Genomic DNA, 18,557 nt, shown 5'->3' with positions numbered 1-18,557 from the left:
GCTTGATTCAATTAATTATGAAAAAAAAACAGCAAATTTCATCCACAAAAAAAAATCTTTATGGAAAAAATAGAAATACAAAATAGCACTTGAAGAATTTGGATTTGTTGGATTCTGGAGGGAATTGAACCCCAATATAAAAGATTATACCCACTACTTAGCTGAAATTTCCCATGAGATAAAAACTTATATAGAAGAGAATGATGATGGACAGGTTAATCCATTAATACTCTGGGACCGCTTAAGGCAGTACTAAGAGGAAAATTTATATAAAAAACTGTGGCCTTTAAAAAATCCAGAGTTTAAGAAATAGCTAAATTAATAGAATTAGAAAAATTAACACAAATTAACTTAAGATCCGAACCTCTTTATTAGGATAAAATAATTAAAAAATAACATTGATAAAATACTTACATACAAAATTGAAAATGAATTCAAATTTATCAGACAATCATATCATAAAGTCAGATTCAAATGAAATAAATGCCTGGCAAAGAAACTGAAAAAAACAACAGTCAGATATAAATATCTACAAATTAAAGTATGGTGATACAAATCAGATGACACACAACCCTGCAACTATTGAGGACATGTTTAGGACGTGCTATCAGAGACCATATAGTCAGCCTCCCTCTGCTGAAGATGGACAGACAGAAACCTTCTTAGATTCACTTGACTTGCCCTCAATTGGAGAAACCCAAAACAAACTTCTCCCCTCTCAAATAACAAAAATAGAAATAGAAAAAGCAATTAATAAATAAACAAAAAAACAGTAAAACACCAGGTAGTGATGGATTGCCATCCGAGTGGTATAAATCGTTCATTGAGGATTTTCTACCATTACTAGAAAAATCATTTAATTATACTTTGGAACAGGCAGTGCTTCCTCCATAATGGAAAGAAGCAATTATAACAGTCATTCCAAAAAAGAGGAAAAGTGAGACATGCTCCGACTATAGACCTATATCTATTCTGAACATGGATTATAAAATTTATACCTCAATATTAGCAAATTGATTTGATCAATTCATTGGAGATATCATAGACGAGGACGAAAGAGGATTTATTAAAGGTCGCCGAACGCAAGATAATATAAGGAGAGCACTTCACATCATAGACCATATTCAAAATAAAAAATTAAAAGCTGTTTTAATCAGTCTCGCTGCAGAGAAAGCTTTTGACAGTGTAAGCTGGAATTTCTTATATAAAACACTTAAAAAATTTGGCTTCAATGAAAAGGCTGTACAATGTGTAAGGACCTTATACCAATCCCCAGTGGCCAGAATCAAGATTAACGGAAATCTAACTGACAATATAAGACTGGAGCGTTCCACACGCCAGGGCTGCTGTCTATCACCAACACTATTTGCAATCTATATTGAACCACTGGCACAACACTTAAGTCAACATAAGGATCTCATGGGTTTTGATACACATAATAAACTTCATACAATAGGCTTGTTCACAGAAGATGTAATTTGCTATTTCACTGCCTTGTCTGATCAAACAGTTAGAGATATTTGGCTTCTACTCAACATATACATTTAATTTGAAAAAGACACTGTAATGATGGGTCTAATATGTTTGACCCACATGCAGAAGCACTGACAGAGACCGAAAAAGGTTTAGCAGTTTATTGAAGGGTTCTGTACAGAGATGGGAAAAAAACAGTACTTCAGCTCGGGGAGGTTCCTGCGTTCAGGTGAACCGGAAGCCGAAGCTGTAGGAGGAGATAAGAGTGGTGAGTTCAAGGACTGTGGGAAAACTGGCCGATGGTCTTATATTAGGTATACTTGGACTCACTGTGGTTGTTGGGGAGGGTCTTCTGAGATTCTGTTTGTGGAGACTTGGTCTGTAGAAGAGTTGTTAATTGGAGGGCGGACAGGCAGACTTTAGAGATCCTGAGGAGCAGCTTAGCAGACTGACACAAGGTTCCTGAAGGGCTCAGTGTTCAGATGAGGAGATCTGACTCCTTTTCTCAGTGTGATGAGTGTATACCTTCCAAGGCTTAAAAGGCCAGCTTATCCAGTGGATCTGGAAAATACTGCCGGAGAATCAAAGACAAAACTAGGTTAGTGCTGAATGAGCTCAGAAGAAAATTGGACTCAAAGTAGACTCTGCAAACTCTGAGGGACTAGAGTACCCAAAACTGGCAAACACTCTGGCGAGGAAGTGAAGACAGTCTGCTCCTTAAATACTTCTCAGGAAGTGATGACCCAATAGGCTGCAGGTGTGAGGTGAGAAGAACAGGAAGCCCTCCAGACCAGCAGAGGACAATGGCAACATCTAATGGCTTACTTCCGTTCAATCTTTCCAGATTAACTGTACATCTTGCAGAAAAAAACAAAAACAAACAATCAAACAAACAAAAACATCACCACTAACATATTAGAGGCATGATCCTCTTGGAGGTAGTTGCCATTTCTGACAGTACATATCTACAATAGGTAAATATCAGTATAGAAAGTGCAGTGTGTTTAGGGTGGTATGCATTGTTAAGTTTTACCAACACAAAGCTTTTGACATTTTTGCCTAAAAGTTCAGGTTTAGTCTCATCTGACTGGAGTGCCTTCATGTATATTCTTGGATTAGATCTCTTGATTAGACTTCTTTTTTTGTTTGTTTGCCATTTTTTCAAAGAAAGCTAAATTTGTGAAATGCAAAACTATACGTCCTACCTTAACTCTTCAGACTGATTTGTCTGGTATATACACTATATTGCCAAAAGTATTTGCTCACCCATCCAAATTATTGGAATCAGGTGTTCCAATCACTTCCATGGCCACAGGTGTATAAATTCAAGCACCTAGGCATGCAGACTGTTTTTACAAACATTTGTGAAAGAATGGGTCGCTCTCAGGAGCTCAGTGAATTCCAGCGTGGAACTGTGATAGGATGCCACCTGTGCAACAAATCCAGTCGTGAAATTTCCTCGCTCCTAAATATTCCACAGTCAACTGTCAGCTGTATTATAAGAAAATGGAAGTGTTTGGGAACGACAGCAACTCAGCCACGAAGTGGTAGGCCACTAAAACTGACGGAGCGGGGTCAGCGGATGCTGACGCGCATAGTGCGAAGAGGTCGCCAACTTTCTGCAGAGTCAATCACTACAGACCTCCAAACTTCATGTGGCCTTCAGATTAGCTCAAGAACAGTGCGCAGAGAGCTTCATGGAATGGGTTTCCATGGTCGAGCAGCTGCATCCAAGCCATACATCACCAAGTGCAATGCAAAGCGTCGGATGCGGTGGTGTAAAGCACGCCGCCACTGGACTCTAGAGCAGTGGAGACGCGTTCTCTGGAGTGACGAATCGCGCTTCTCCATCTGGCAATCTGATGGACGGGTCTGGGTTTGGCGGTTGCCAGGAGAACGGTACTTGTCTGACTGCATTGTGCCAAGTGTAAAGTTTGGTGGAGGGGGGATTATGGTGTGGGGTTGTTTTTCAGGAGCTGGGCTTGGCCCCTTAGTTCCAGTGAAAGGAACTCTGAATGCTTCAGCATACCAAGACATTTTGGACAATTCCATGCTCCCAACTTTGTGGGAACAGTTTGGAGCTGGCCCCTTCCTCTTCCAACATGACTGTGCACCAGTGCACAAAGCAAGGTCCATAAAGACATGGATGACAGAGTCTGGTGTGGATGAACTTGACTGGCCTGCACAGAGTCCTGACCTCAACCCGATAGAACACCTTTGGGATGAATTAGAGCGGAGACTGAGAGCCAGGCCTTCTCGTCCAACATCAGTGTGCGACCTCACAAATGCGCTTCTGGAAGAATGGTCAAAAATTCCCATAAACACACTCCTAAACCTTGTGGACAGCCTTCCCAGAAGAGTTGAAGCTGTTCTAGCTGCAAAGGGTGGACCGACGTCATATTGAACCCTATGGATTAGGAACGGGATGTCACTTAAGCTCATATGTGAGTCAAGGCAGGTGAGCAAATACTTTTGGCAATATAGTGTAGATCCTCACATCTTAAACACTACATAACTATGGACAAAAGCTCCCTAGTTACCCTTCAGAAGTTCTAGAGATTCACGAATGGCAGGGAAAAGAAATATAATGCTGGGATGAGTTGCAGTTCATTACCAGCATACAGACATTCTCTCATGGTTCACACAGTGAGCAGGCAGCAGATGTCAGAGCGGATGAGCATGATCATAAATGGAAGAGACAGACAAAAGGAAACAATAGAGCAAATATGTTTGGCCATGCAGTATTAATCAGATGGGGATGCAATCCATTCCATTTGTAGTGGAGCCCAATGCAACCAAAGATGGTTTCATGAGAACAAACCTCTTGGATAACTTCTTCCTCAAGTCTGTCTTGTTTTCACTCGGGAGAACCTAGCATTTGACAGTGGCAGCTCTGGGAAATGACGCTACACATTGGAAAGTGAGGCAAGCATCAATAAAACACAACCTGGTGACAAGGCAAGAATCTGGTTTGGGATTTCAGGACCCATGTAGTTTTCATTTCAACTGGTAAAACTTTACCTCAATGTGGTGCGTGTGAGAATATGAACAAACAGTATGACAACTGCCTAATTTCAAAAATAAAGTGTAGTGTATTTTAGTGTGATATAAGACGCTGTAATTGTAAATAGGGAATAGACATATGAATAGGTTTAAACATTGTTACAAATAAAAGTCTAGTCTAAATATTTAACCTAAACATTTTCAATTTCTAAACCCACCTTTCTTGTCTTAAGTTCTGTCATATTTAGATGGAGAAAATTTGCTGAAAGCTAGTTTATTTTTTTGTTAAGGGTTTGAAATTGAATTTAGGCCTAGACTTTGACTAAGCCACTCTAATATATTTATATTTCATTGGAAGTTAACTGTATGTTGACAGATATTTTCCTACTGGAGGATAATGTGCTTCAGTCTGCAGTCTTTTGCAGCCTCTATTTTTTCTAAGGACTGCTATGAACCCTGACCAGCTTAAGCTGTATCCCTTGTTTTTTTTTTTTTTTTTTTTTTTATTAAACTTTTCATGCAAGATAATTTGATATTGTTAATAATATATACAAACCTTGTGTATGCTCCTCTGCAGCAGCTTAAAATGCCATAAAGTAAATTAAATAAATGGGCATGGACATGGCTGTATGACGTCTAATTTAGGTCGCCTTTGCATGTCTAATGTTTGTTTCCGAAAAGTGCACAATGAAATACCAGATCCCTATTGCACATCTAATTTGGACTGCGACAAGACCTCTAAATGTAGTGCTGGTGTATTGCCAGTCTGGTCGCTGTAGACATGTCGTTTAACGTCACATTTATATCCATTTAGACAAAGTAGGGAAATACAAAAACAATCTGGGAAAAGTACAAAAATATGTTGCCAGGGCCTTATTCAAAAGAACAGACAAAACAATAATTATTTCTAGTAATACTTGAGTAATGCAAAACTATTGACATTATTAGCTACTATATATGCACTTGAGCTAAAAAAAAAAAAATTTGCAGTGTACTTCAACACTTTAATAATTACTGAGGATAATCATTGAGAAATTTAGGACAAAAAAGCTGAAACATATGACCCGAAATGAACAAAGCAGAATTGAAGGTACCTTAAAGTTTTGAGTTAATACTAGTGAGATAACTAACCGGAAGCTCCTGGTGACTGAAGGCAGCCATGCTGCTCGGTAAGAGTGTTGCTGATTGGTTGGGTCATGATCGTCCTTTAGCCGTGCAGTTGCATTGAATGATCCTGATAAGGTTCTTTATTTTGTTACTGGCTTAAGGCAGACAACTTATTAGTGAAATACCACCACTAAAATATATTGATTATCCACTGAGGACTGACAGGTATTTTAACATTGGTAGCTAAGAAACTTGACCTTAAAGAGGTAGATTTAATATGACTTACTTAAATTATGTTAGGAACAACTTTGACTTATAGACCAACTTCCATTATGTACTTCCACCATTGATCTTAGAGTTGGCAGATGCCCCTAGGGCACTCTTGCAAGTTTGTGCCCATAAATTAGGGTCAAATTTTTAGTGTTACCAAGCTAGCACGAACCACAGATCAGTGATTGAATGAGGTTTTATTGAATGTTTTGTAATCGGGCAAGCTGTGCTTACTGTATCATGTCAGCTAGAGATGGTTCATGCTATCTGGAAACTGGAAGAGAGAAATATAATTCTAATGCTGTTGTTCAGGATGCCAACGGCGGTAGGAACGGCTGATCAATAATGGGAGGTTGTTCACTAGGTCAGGACTTATTTGAAAAATTTGTTTCCATCTCCTCTTTAGTATTTAGGTTTTTTTTTTTGTTTGTTTGTTTTTTTTAAGTTGAACACCTAAAGTTTTTTTTGTTGTCTCCATTAACTTTTTCCAATGCAATACTTCAAAATGGGTAGAAAAAAGGTTGATGGAAACATGTCTATTGTGGTTACCATGCCAATACATTAAAGTGAATAGCCAAGTATTATAAGATCTACAATTGTGACATAGCCTTTGTCTTTTGTTTTTTTTTTTAGATAATGGACTTAATGGTGTTCAAGCAACAAATTTAAAATGCAGGACATTGTTATATAGCTAATCCTACATTTGGACCTGTCCAAAATGTTGCATCTGACCTCCCCAGTGGGTCCATGGTTCTTGATAGCACTATTGAGTAACACATTCCAGTAGTAACCCTTTAGTTGCTTGACTCCATCTTCAAATTTGGTGACTTGTAGAGGTAATCTGCTGCACAGGATTTTATGCTGGGGTAAGAGAATGCTAGAAGCTTAATATGAACTCCTACCTCAGTTTTCAAATTTCCTCAAAATAATCCAAAATTTCTCTTTCATTTCACAATTATGCAATATGTTGTTGGTCTGAACCAGAAACACAAAGTACACTTAAGGTTATGGTCCTATAGTCACAATCTGAGACTATATAAAGGGGCATGTAAGTAAGTTTAAATCAAAAGTCATGGGACAAATGTTTTTAGCATAACTTCCCTGTGCTCCATCATTTACCGAAAAAATCAAAGTGCCTGCACTAACTTCTCTCCTTTGCATCATCTCCTCCTCTCCCTTATCACTCCTCTCCCCTCCTTCTTTTCCTGTCTATGTTTCCTCTTACTCTCCGGCATCTCCTACTCGCCCCTCCCTGTTGTCCCCCGCCCCATCCCGTAGGTGCAAGATGCGGTGCGTTGTCGAATGGGGGGATGTAAAGACGACAGTGAAAACTCCCCTGACTCCTGCAAGAACGGACAGGTGCAGATCATGGTGAATAGCATTCCATTTCATCCCACACAGCTGTTCATGTTCCTCAGAGAATCAAACTGTGCTTCCTGCAAGCTTTAAATGCAATTTTGAAAACGCATGACTGCTTTATAATAGGGAGAAATAGTAATCATCCCTTTCTTTTCCCCCCCATAACCATGGTTTCCCTTTATAGGAATGCTGTAGTATTTAACCATTTTTATTTCCATTCTTTGTTTTCCAAACAGCCTTTTTTTTAAAGAAACAAAAGCTTTACAAAATTGTACATTTATGCCTCTCCTTAAGCTTTTTAAAACAACAATTTTGCAATCCACTTACGAAAGCTTCTTCGCCACCTCAATTGTCTGTTGGTAAAGATAAAACTAATTACTCCCACTATTGCAATTATGTAGTTTCAGATCACACACCTCAGCGCTTTTTTTTTACTTTTCACCCTACTTTCTTTGTCTTTACTCAAAGAGCACAAAGCGGCTGTAAGGTTGTTGTATGTGTTCCAAATGTGCTTAATAACGTGATAAATCACCAGGACTTGGGAGCCTAGCCAATGTCAGTACGGTCAAACTGCAACTCTGAGCAGCTATTGCCACTGTTTTTCTCAGACCAGGTTTATCTGATGGTTACAGCTGTGTTTTTTAATTAAAGTTTTTTATATAGGTAAAATACATTTGAATGGCTATGTTCAAAGCTTAAGGGTAAGGTATATAAAGAAGAGTCAGTGTAGTTGCTTGTTTGATGTGAGAATGCTTAACTAGGACTTTTCACACGGGCTTTTCAAGTTGCCCGTACACACAACTGTTGTGTAAGAGACACATTATCCTTGAGGACATTTACTGTGATGGATAATTTACGGAGGCCACAGCAAGTTATGTGAACATTAGAATTAGAGGGAGTACTTACTCAGGTGCCCTTGTTATGGCAGAGGAAGTCTTATTAGTACATAAAACCCTTGACCTTTAGAGGCACGGTAAAGGTGTTAATCTGTAGCTAAACTTGGTCAAATTAAACAAATAATTTCATTATTTGACAAAAAAAAATGGACTGAATATCTTTTTTTTTTTTTTTGCGTCCTGTTTTATGTAAAAAATTTCCCCTTTTTATTATCAGAGGGGCGTTTGTGGACAGCAGCATGGCTCTCGTCAGAGCACCCCCCTCTGTTCGTCTGGCTGTCATCCGCAGCTTCCAACACCAACGTGCCACCACACAAGCCAGCAAGCCTGTTACCTCGATCTACCTAACAGCAGTCGCAACTGTGTGCTGGACCACGCCCACACACATGAGCACACCCCATTACTCAACAATACCCACAACCACGCCCCTAATCACATCAACAGCCGATCAGTATGTCATCCATAGGAAAAAAAATAGAAATACTAGCAATCAGTAGGTTTTAGGTTTATTTAATAAAAAGGTGCAATCTGTAAAATTATATTACATAGAAAAGATAAACTAATATTGAAAAATAATGATTACACCCTCTGTAAAGAAAAACTTCTTCATATACTTTGTTAAACGAAAAGCCACAAAACATTATCTAACCAATAAAAGGCAAAACCTTAGAGGAAATATTTTAAGCCAGCATATAGCAAATGTCTAAGTCTAATGTCATTTTATAGTGTGGAAAGAGGATATAATAGGCTAACCTAGAAGACAGCTAAAAAAACAGCTCGCTAAACAAGCAGTTTAATATGTGTATGACTTTTTGCTGCATGCTGTTTTACTTAAACAAAACATAGATTTTTAAGTTCTTATCAAAGTTTCTCTTCATCTTTTGTGTAAATTTCCATAATGCATTTATTTCACTATGGAGAGGAGTAATCATAAGCAATGTATGCACCACCGATATACTTTAAGTGATTTATTAAAATAAAATTAACACACAGACATTTTACACCCTATTAAGTTCTTTTTTTTTTTATCCCTATTTGGACAAGTTTGCTCTTTTGAAATATGTCAAATATATGTGGGGATCTGTGTTGGTTGTCATATTTGTTTTTTGTCAGACCTAAATATCTGTGCCAGCAGGGTAAAATAATTTTTGGACTGAAATTTTTAAAAGGAAAATAAAAAGAAAAAAAATAGAAAGAAAAACTAGATCAAAATTCAATGGTCAAAAAATTATTTGATGGAAAAACTGTTGAATATTGTGGTGAGAAGGCCCAAAATTTGTCGGTAAGATAATTCAATTGGGATTTACCCAATACCCATTGGTAAAAACTGGGAAGAGAACAAGATGATGGATTTATGAAAATCAATCAGGACCTTTCAGTTAGAAACCGTGAAACTATGGACTAATGGACTTTAATTTATTCTTCTTACTTTAAAGTGAATGATTTTTTTCCCCCTACAAATTAGAATATAATAAAATAGAAAAGAATAGGATAGAAAATCCTTTAAATTGTGGCATTACAGCAGCATAAGATTATAGCTAAAGTGGTCACGCACATTGACCTTAAAAAGTGTATAAAAATAACAGATTAATTGACAGAGTTAAGAAAATAAACAAAATACTTTTTTTAAATAATTAAAAAGGAATGTTTTGCTTATTGATCTTTGTTCCATATATATGTACATTGGTAAAATAAGGTTAACATTGAAAAGTTCAGCTATAAATAGATTTTTGTTTTCTTCTCCAATTAACATAACATTAGGACAATGATCCCCATACAGTGTGACACCCAGTGCTGTTGTTTTTTGTTATCACCATTTTTTTCTAATTTTTAAATAGAGCAATACAGGATTATAAGTAAAATGTTTTACGAACTGAATCTTTGCAACTTTGCCCTGTTCTAAACATATTTTTATACTTTCTTTTTTTTAAGGAATTTTTTAAAGAAATTTGAACAATATTGTAACAATGTGATAACCATCACCAGTCTTCCCTACATCTGATCATTCAGCTTAAAACTAGCTGCCACAAGTACATGTCATATATTGGAGTTATGTCACACAATTTTCCCGGAAAAGACTTTAAAAAGTAATAATTTTGCATCATTAAAGTGAGTATGTAATATGCCCCTATGACTTAGATATGGTCTTGACAAAACATCCTTATGCAGACAGTAGCATTTCATACCCAGCCTAATGTAATGGAAGTAATCGTACCACCTGCCATTAGATGTGGACAAAAACTGCAAAGAGACAAAATAGCAAAGAGGCGAAATGAACAGCACTTACTGGAAAGCACCATTTTATTTTTTACAGTTGCTCTGCTCATAAATGTAAAAACATTGCTTATTAAAATGGACAGTGATGCATTCATGTTCATTTTTTCTTATCCTTTATTTCAGTGTCTCCTCCTTCAGCGCTATAACCCATATTTAGCAGGCATGGCTATTTATTTGTTTCTATAATGTTCAATGTTAAACAGAGGGAAGGGATTTCATGTTATACAATTAAGCCAGGCTTACACTGTGTGATTTTTTTGCTGTTTTCTGGCGACTTTCCAGTCGTGCGAGAATTTTCCGATCGACCTGACTTTCAGCCAGATCGTGCGTTGTGCGTCGTGTAGTGTACAAGGGGTAACGAGGGGAATCAGTCTATCAGGACCACTAACCAATCAGGAATCACGACCATCGTGGGCATTTCGTTCAGTGGGCATGGGCAAACAAGGATTCTTCTTCTTCATCTTCCTCTCAGATGAAAACACAGAAGCATTTAGGGGTGGCGAGTGAAATGGAGTTCTCTCTGTAAAATTGACAGATTGTAGTAACCATGTTTGCTCAGCCATGTCTTTATCCAAATACATTGCTGCCTTTTCTTCTTACGGCTTTCAGCACATGAAATTGCTCAAATTGCCAAGGCAGAGCATTTCTCTCTGGTGAGCTTCATATTCCTCTTCTACTGGTTTGGCTTCCGGATAGACGTGTCTGAGTAGCGCCACCTCAATCCGACGTGGTTTTTAGATGTACGGTTTGAGCAGGTAGATTGCTGCACAGTGTGAGAACATACATCGTGAGCTGTGAACTCACACTGTAGGACGAAACCGCAAGGTTTTGTCCTACAGTGTGAGCTGTAGCTATGTGCAAACATTGAAAAAAATCATACAGTGTATGCATGACTTTTCTGTAAGACTGCATTTAAAGCCTCACTTAGCCAAGCGCAGAACACTAAAGATAATCACTGGCTAAGCAAAACAATTATAGCTACTATATTATCTAGATACTGTATAATGCAAAAAATTTTGGTCAGCAGGTGAAAGAGTTGTTACTAAAATATCTATTTTACTAAACAACTTTTAGTTTTATGATCTACAATTTTGAGTATATTACATATTGCACCTTTTGTGAGTTAGTAGTAATAGTCAAGCAGTATGTGTGTGTGTTGTCGTAAGGCTTAGGTACTAGAAAGAATTAAATCACACTCAAGAATGTTCCACTCTTCAATGACTGTTCTTAGGCTATAACTGCATTCATGTCTCAAGGTTAAAATTCATGTTTTTAATTTTCTTTATTTGATTAAATGAGATTTGATCTGTATTTCTGCATTTACCTATTGAGTCATTTCTGAATGGAGCTGTGGGTTGTTTGCAGACTAAGTTATTTATTTATTTTTTTCTGCTAATGGGGATGCTAAAATGGGACACCGTTACTCCTTCATTCTTTTCAGTTTTTCCTCCACACTGTCTACTTTCTCTCTACCCATCACATGCTCAAACTGTCTAAAACATGGTTTATTACCCAGATGAAGGCGTTTGTAAATATATAGAAGTTTGGTTGTGTTGGTAGAAGGGACATCTACACCTGAATTGCAATGATCACCATATCCTCTAGTGGAGGATATGTGGAGGAATGTCCCCAACACCCTATCAACATACCCTTGAAATGTTAAATTTGGATTGAACTCATCGCTGTTTGTTTAAATTTCTCTGTGGTTGGTAGTAGCTGGAAAGACAGAAAGCATTTTTATTTTTTCCAATCACTTTCTTTTTACTGTCAAACTGTGAGACAAAGTTTTGCCTCAGCAAGCACAGCAAGTAATAGGTCTGCCTCAGTGTCAGTTTCTGCAAACATTCAATGTTGTTGTGGTGACTGATGAGTTGTAAAGTAACCTCACAAAAACTTTCCCTCTTGTTTTTTGCTCCGCTGTCTATTCTTGGATCAACTGTTGTGGTTGCAGTTTTTCAGCGCTTTTGCTCCAAGTATATATATATATATTTTTTTTTTTTTTAAATCTTATGTGAGTTTTTATGTTTTAAAAAGTTTGTAAGCAGCTCTATTATACGGAAAATAGGAGCTGAACATTTGATGAATGACCTAAGGGGGTGTCTTTTTGTTCTTGATACTAATCTACTGAGTCGTAAAGCCTCGCCAAGGCAACAGATCATATCCTAGCATTAAAGCATTGAGATCCAAATGCTCTAATGCTAATGTAGGACTCACTCTTGCATTTCCTCTCTCATTTCTTTCCTTTTCTTTATAGACAGATTTTGAGAAGGATGTGGACTTGGCTTGTCAAACAGGTGAGTCCTCCCCTCCATCTGCTCCCTCAGCCTCTCTTTTATCTCTGTCTACCTGATGCATTTTAGCATTGCAGGGTGTTGCATCCTTGGCTTGCTGATGAAACGGCAGGAGTTTATACACTATGTCTCCACATTGCTGTGTTCAAATTTCTATTCCTTATCAATCACACTGATTCTGCCCAATAAGTGTTCTGCAAGCATATGTTTGGATGAGACTGTGTTTAATTGTGCATGGTAATAACACTCCTTAGTGTGCTCAGACCTGTTTGATTCGTTAGCTGACAATGGTCTAATGTGGTGTTTGGCTGTATTACAGATGTACCGCAGTTTGGTGTGTTGTGCTTTGATGTATTAACACAGTCACTTTCCCCCTCTACCCTTGCAGAGAGAGGACACCCATGTAAGTTTTGCACCCGCCTAATGTTTTTAACGCTACCTGAACCATAATGAACTTTAATCTCCCCTATAGAAGAATTTAGGTTGAACCCTTTTGTAATTAATGCTGTGCTGAGTAGTGTTTGTTTTTCAGGAAGTTACATCAGTCATCAATAGTCATAATAAATAAAAAACATATATATATATATATATATATATATACACATTTACAGATGCCTGTGTAAATTCTCAGTCATATCGAGGTCACGTCAACCACAAAACAGCTCAAATCTGAGGCAACTGGTGTTTTCAATTTTCTGAAGATGTTTCTAATCTTTATCCTTTATATAAGCTTGCAGATCTATCTGTGATGTTTTTAGGCATCATGGAGATCTACCCTTCAAAGCATTATTCGAGGGTTATTCGAGTCTTTTGTTGAGTTTGAACTATGGATCAGACCATTTGGCTATGTGTATGTGCTATTTGTTGGGCCATTTGGGTCAAATGGACAGCCATAGCCCTTGCACACAAAAAAAAAAAAAACTATCCAGCCAATGATATACATTTCACTTGGAATGTGCTTAGGAGAATGGACCTTCATGGACCTTAAAAACAACAGGCTTTGACTATGGGTTGTTCACTGCAAACCAACATCATTTCCAGAGTCACTTCATTGCAAACTATTATTTATAGGATTTAGTTTTTGCTTTTTTACAATACATTCCATGTTAGCACCAGAGTGCTAGAATATATGAAGTTTAACCATTATATTCAAATTATTTTTATCCAATAATAAAAAAAAATATCACTAATATTATTCTCTACACTACTGTAAAAGCTTCACAAACTGGATGTTATTTTTTAACAGTGGACAAAGAACCATAAACTCTTAAAGTTCCTGCTGACATTAAGAGCCTAGTGTTGATGCTTCATCTAAGATAAGAGCACATATTAAAGGTGCTGAAAATGAAATAAAAGTATGTTTAAAAGGAAGTAAGTGGAATGGAATAGTCATCAGGATCTACTCAAAAGGGAAAACTGTATTCCTGTTATTTATTCCTGTTTTTTAACAATGTTTTGTGCCATTGCTGATAGAAATCTAATTCAGTTTTAGTCTGTATTAAGAAAATTCTAAGCTTAAAAAAAGTGGTGCATCTTTACTTTAGACAAGGGACAGCTGCCCATTTGGTCTGCCCTAATAGTGCTATACTGAAGGTTTTTAAAGGGGCGCAATACTTTGACAAAAGATCTGATCCTCTAAAGGTCTGCGTGTAAAACACATGCAAACTTTATATACTTTGCAAAGCTAATCAACTAACCAGGTGCAAATTGAAATGGTCTGTGACATGAAAAAAAGTAAATTAAATAAACTTAAATTAAAACACAGAATATGTGCTGATCAGTAGGAAATAAAAAAAGCATAGAGGAAGACTTGCATATGTTACTATCACCTGCAAGGCCATTCATCAAGCCTGAAAAAGATCGCTTGTCTAGTTTTTGCATCTATTTTAAGCACGTTCAAAAGCAAGATGCAAACTCGCTTGAAAGTCCCATTGCAAGTTTTTTTTTCTTTAATAAATGCAAGGATTTAGTAAATCTTAAAATAACTTTTCAGTGAACAATAATCTTGTTTAGGTAAAGTATATATGATTTTAACTAGAATCAAACAAATCAGCATGAGTCCAGAGCCTTTAGTTTAGCAGCAGTAGGTAGCTGTGAGGCAGTTGCCAACAGTGCTGTGTCTTTATCTCACCCGTAACTCTATCAGTGTTTTGTTTTTGTCCCCAAAATTTCTCCAGATTAAAAGCAACAAATATTTATTTGACGTTTTTATAAATTGCTGTTGTTGGCTTGCCTGACAAGTCATCTTTTTTAAAGCTTCTGTTGTCACCTTAGCATAGAGGTCTTAGACGTGGGTACAATACCTTTCCAGCCTTTAAGTAAAGACGATTATGTGAAATGTCTACAGAAGTTGCTTCCACTGAGTTCTGCAACTAAAGCCACAAGATGACATTCAGTTGATAGTGTTTTATGAACAGATTTCACTTTGAAGAGTATGGCTAAGAAGTTTGAATAAAACAGTTTTATTTATATTTTCATGAAATGTTTTTAATGGTTATTTTAAAATCCATTTAACTAATATCTAAAATACGTTTTTTGTTTTTTTTATCAATGTTGTACTATTCTATATAACACATTAAAAGGGTGCCAGATTCTTCTATAGTTCTTTTTTTTAATTTTCTTCTAAGTTCATAGGCCCTACATTTATAAAGGATCCCACGTCCTTTAACCATTCTGCTCCTTTTGACCGATTCTCAATAATTATATAGTTAAATAAATCTGAGGCTATATGCTCGATCATCATGCATGTTGCTTGACTCATTTTACATGAAATCAGTTCCTCAGTCTTCTAGTTGGACATTTGAATGAAATAATTTGGAACTATCAGATATGTGTGTGAATCTCAGGGTCACCAAGTCATTTTTAAACTCTATGGCTAATGTTTGACTGTTATGCTAAGCAAGCTAAGCATGGTTTCCAGCTTGTCCTGATTTATGTTTGATGTTGCTGCTGGCAATTGTGAATAGCATGACACTATGCCATTTGGAACAAGAAGAGATTTTTTAGGAACAGATTTTAATTTTTCTTCTTGCAATTGTTAAATGCATACATCTTGAATACATGTCCTGCTTAAACTGTAAATGTAACTGTCATCTAAATTTCTCAGTGGGAGTGGCAGTTTAAGGGTACCCACTTTCCTCACAGTGTGTATGCTGTGTGCATTTATGCATTGTCTTAGATAGGACAGTTTTTCCTGAACTTAATATATAGATCTGCACATGGGACATATAGACAGAAATGTCTCCTGATAGGCCATTGTAACCTTCAATAACATAATTGTTGCATGTCTGACACTACATATAGCATACAGTATTTGCTTGCTATCTAGTTAAAAAGGGATGACATCTAGAATGTGAAAGAAAGCATTCATTCAGTAATGCAGTTTAACTAATCTGTCTAGATGTTAAACCCACTTCACTTTCTGTTTGATAAAATTGATTTATTTTAATATTAAAAGATTTTCAATTTCCCTAATTCAACTCCCTACTTAAAAACTCCTAAACTCTGCTTTTACCCTTTTAAAAGCTAAACTGACTTACTCTCCCCTGTCTCATGCCAGTCTTATACTTTCTTACTGTTGTTGCATCTTTCTCTGATTCCCTTTTCCTCCTTCAGTCATTTTCAAAGAGGTCAACACCTGCAACCCAGCCACCATCACTGGAACCCTGTCACGAATCTCCCTGGATGATGAGGATGATCCAAAGCTTGCAGCACATCAGGAGGGGGGCGTGGGGGTCAATTTCAGTTCCCTTCCTGGAAACATCCCACCTCCAAACCTCATTGTACAGGTACTGGTTTGAAATAGTGGCTTATTTGGTACGTTTTTTTATTTGGTATGATTATAAGAGGGGGGAAAAATAGTCTGCCTGTTATTATTTTTGAAAAATCCCAAAATATAATTTTTATTTGTAAAATTAAAATGATTATTTAATTTCTGGAAAATTATTAAATAAATTAAATATAATGTATTTTTTTTCATAAGGTGCCAACATTAGGAGGACTTAATGAGCTCAGCGAGACACCCCTAAAGAAGGAGGTAAACGTTGACCAGCAGAGACAGCAGGGCCAGCCACGCAGTACTGCTCCAATATACTTGTGTACCGAGAGCGGATTAGGGTGGGCTCGGCCTCCCGCTTCCTCCAACAATTCCCAGGATGGAAGTGCAGGAAGTGGGGGGAGTGGAGGGGGAGGAAGTGTGGGAGGTGGGGAAGGAGACTACATGGTCTTGCCTCGTAGGACAGTCAGTCTCAAACCTCCAGCATCCTCTTCGCAAGGAGGAGGCCTGGGACTTGGTGGGGAAGACAAACCTCTCAACATTGGAGTTGAGGACCCTCCCTTTCCCCCTCCTCCCTCTCCACTTACCCTTCACCCAGCAGAGAGTGAAGCCTATCCGGCGGACTTTGTACCGTCCAGTGTTGGTGATATGAATATCACCATGAACCTAAACCGCTCCTACGGGACTATCAAAACCGTGCCCCATGGGCATGGCCACTTGATGGGTCAAGGTGGACATGTGCACTCCCACGGAGGACACATCCATTCCCACGCGCATTCACTCCACCTAAAGCCAGGCCAGAGGCCATCAGTCAGACAGATTCTGACAGGGGGAACAACTGTGGAGAGAACCCGCACCCTTCCACGCAACCTGGGCAGCACCAATGCCAACACCAGCCTCTCAGCGGGATCCCTGGAGGTGAGTAGAAGGCTTTGGAAAATGGCCAGAAATAGTTCCAAGGAGTGGCTTGATTCTTCACAACTTTTAGTTTAACTGGTTTTTCACTATTATAAATGTGGTGGAGTGCCTACGTAAGTGATGGAACAGTGATGAATTAAAGTGGAAAGAAGCCTTTCAAAATAAAAGTTTAGTTATTTAAAGTGCCTTATTCAGTTTACACAACTGTTTTATGCAGTGCAAAAAAAACGACAACTTCAAGTTGCATTAAATGTTTATTAATTGTATAAAGTCATTAAGGCATTTGGAATAAAATGTATCAAACAAGGAATGTTTGAAAAACAATGAAGATAAAACATTAATGTCTTTGTAGGGTAAAGCTGTTTACCCTTAAGGAAAACATGGTAAATCCAAAGGGTGTTGTCTTTAAGCAAGACCAGCTGAATTTAAAAAAAGGCATTCTTCAACACATCTGTTGAGGAACAATACTCCCAATAAATATTGTCACAAGAACGCTTTAGTGTGCTTGAGAACAAGTCTGCTATAACAACTGCAATTATTTTCAGCTGACTAGTATTTATTGCTGCCAACTGAGACACCAAAATGAGTCATTCCCATATCGACAGAAGGCTTCTTATTAGTTTACCATCCTTATGTGAGTGTGATACTGTTGTGCAAAACCCCATCCTGACTGCACAAGGTGCCACAGCAGATAGACTAAGGCAGACGGGATCAGAGGAAATGCCCCCTTGGCAAATGTCTTCATCCTACCGTAAATGTGTACACAACTACACAACTATTGTCATTCATACATACATACATACATAAAAAGGCAATCACACAAACACAGGAACTTATAGATATACATATTTTAAATATTGAAATGGCATACCAGATTGATTAAAGACAGGAAAGCATCAACTTGGATGCTGAAGAACTGAAGATGCGTCATTTCAAGCTTAGTCATAAAAATCAAGGGAATTGGACGCTTTAAAGAACTGCGAAAGCTTTTATGAGAACCGAGAAAGGAGAAGTACAAGGAGGATTCTGCAGAGAAACCTGCCAAACCCAAATTGCTGCTATATTTCACCTTGATTATGCTTGATTTAGAAATGAATAAAAGAGTATGCCTCGTAAGATTAAAAAAAGGGTGTTCTGCTCCACAGCTTTAACACTGCAGCATGCAAATGAGAAATTACCCACACCCAC

At 37.6% G+C, this 18,557-nt stretch overlaps 1 protein-coding gene across 6 annotated transcripts in view; it reads left to right on the top strand.

Moving 5' to 3' along the window:
* Positions 1–18,557, top strand: part of adgrb2 (adhesion G protein-coupled receptor B2) — a 367,628-nt gene that overhangs the window by 314,173 nt on the left and 34,898 nt on the right. For 3 of the 6 annotated variants that reach the window (XM_038279177.1, XM_038279174.1, XM_038279172.1), the window contains 6 exons: positions 7,132–7,224; positions 8,326–8,559; positions 12,640–12,679; positions 12,996–13,079; positions 16,292–16,464; positions 16,659–17,369. In XM_038279177.1, the coding sequence (XP_038135105.1) occupies positions 7,132–7,224; positions 8,326–8,559; positions 12,640–12,679; positions 12,996–13,079; positions 16,292–16,464; positions 16,659–17,369 (1,335 nt within the window). The remainder of the gene's footprint in view (positions 1–7,131; positions 7,225–8,325; positions 8,560–12,639; positions 12,680–12,995; positions 13,080–16,291; positions 16,465–16,658; positions 17,370–18,557) is intronic. The other 3 variants (XM_038279173.1, XM_038279175.1, XM_038279176.1) reach the window with 3 other exon arrangements.

This window comes from Cyprinodon tularosa, unplaced genomic scaffold (genome assembly GCF_016077235.1).
Source record: "Cyprinodon tularosa strain WSP-4 unplaced genomic scaffold, ASM1607723v1 ctg149, whole genome shotgun sequence".
Classification (NCBI taxonomy): Eukaryota; Metazoa; Chordata; class Actinopteri; order Cyprinodontiformes; family Cyprinodontidae; genus Cyprinodon; species Cyprinodon tularosa.
Note: the sequence above shows the minus strand (reverse complement) of the source record. Positions and strands in the feature narration are given on the sequence as shown.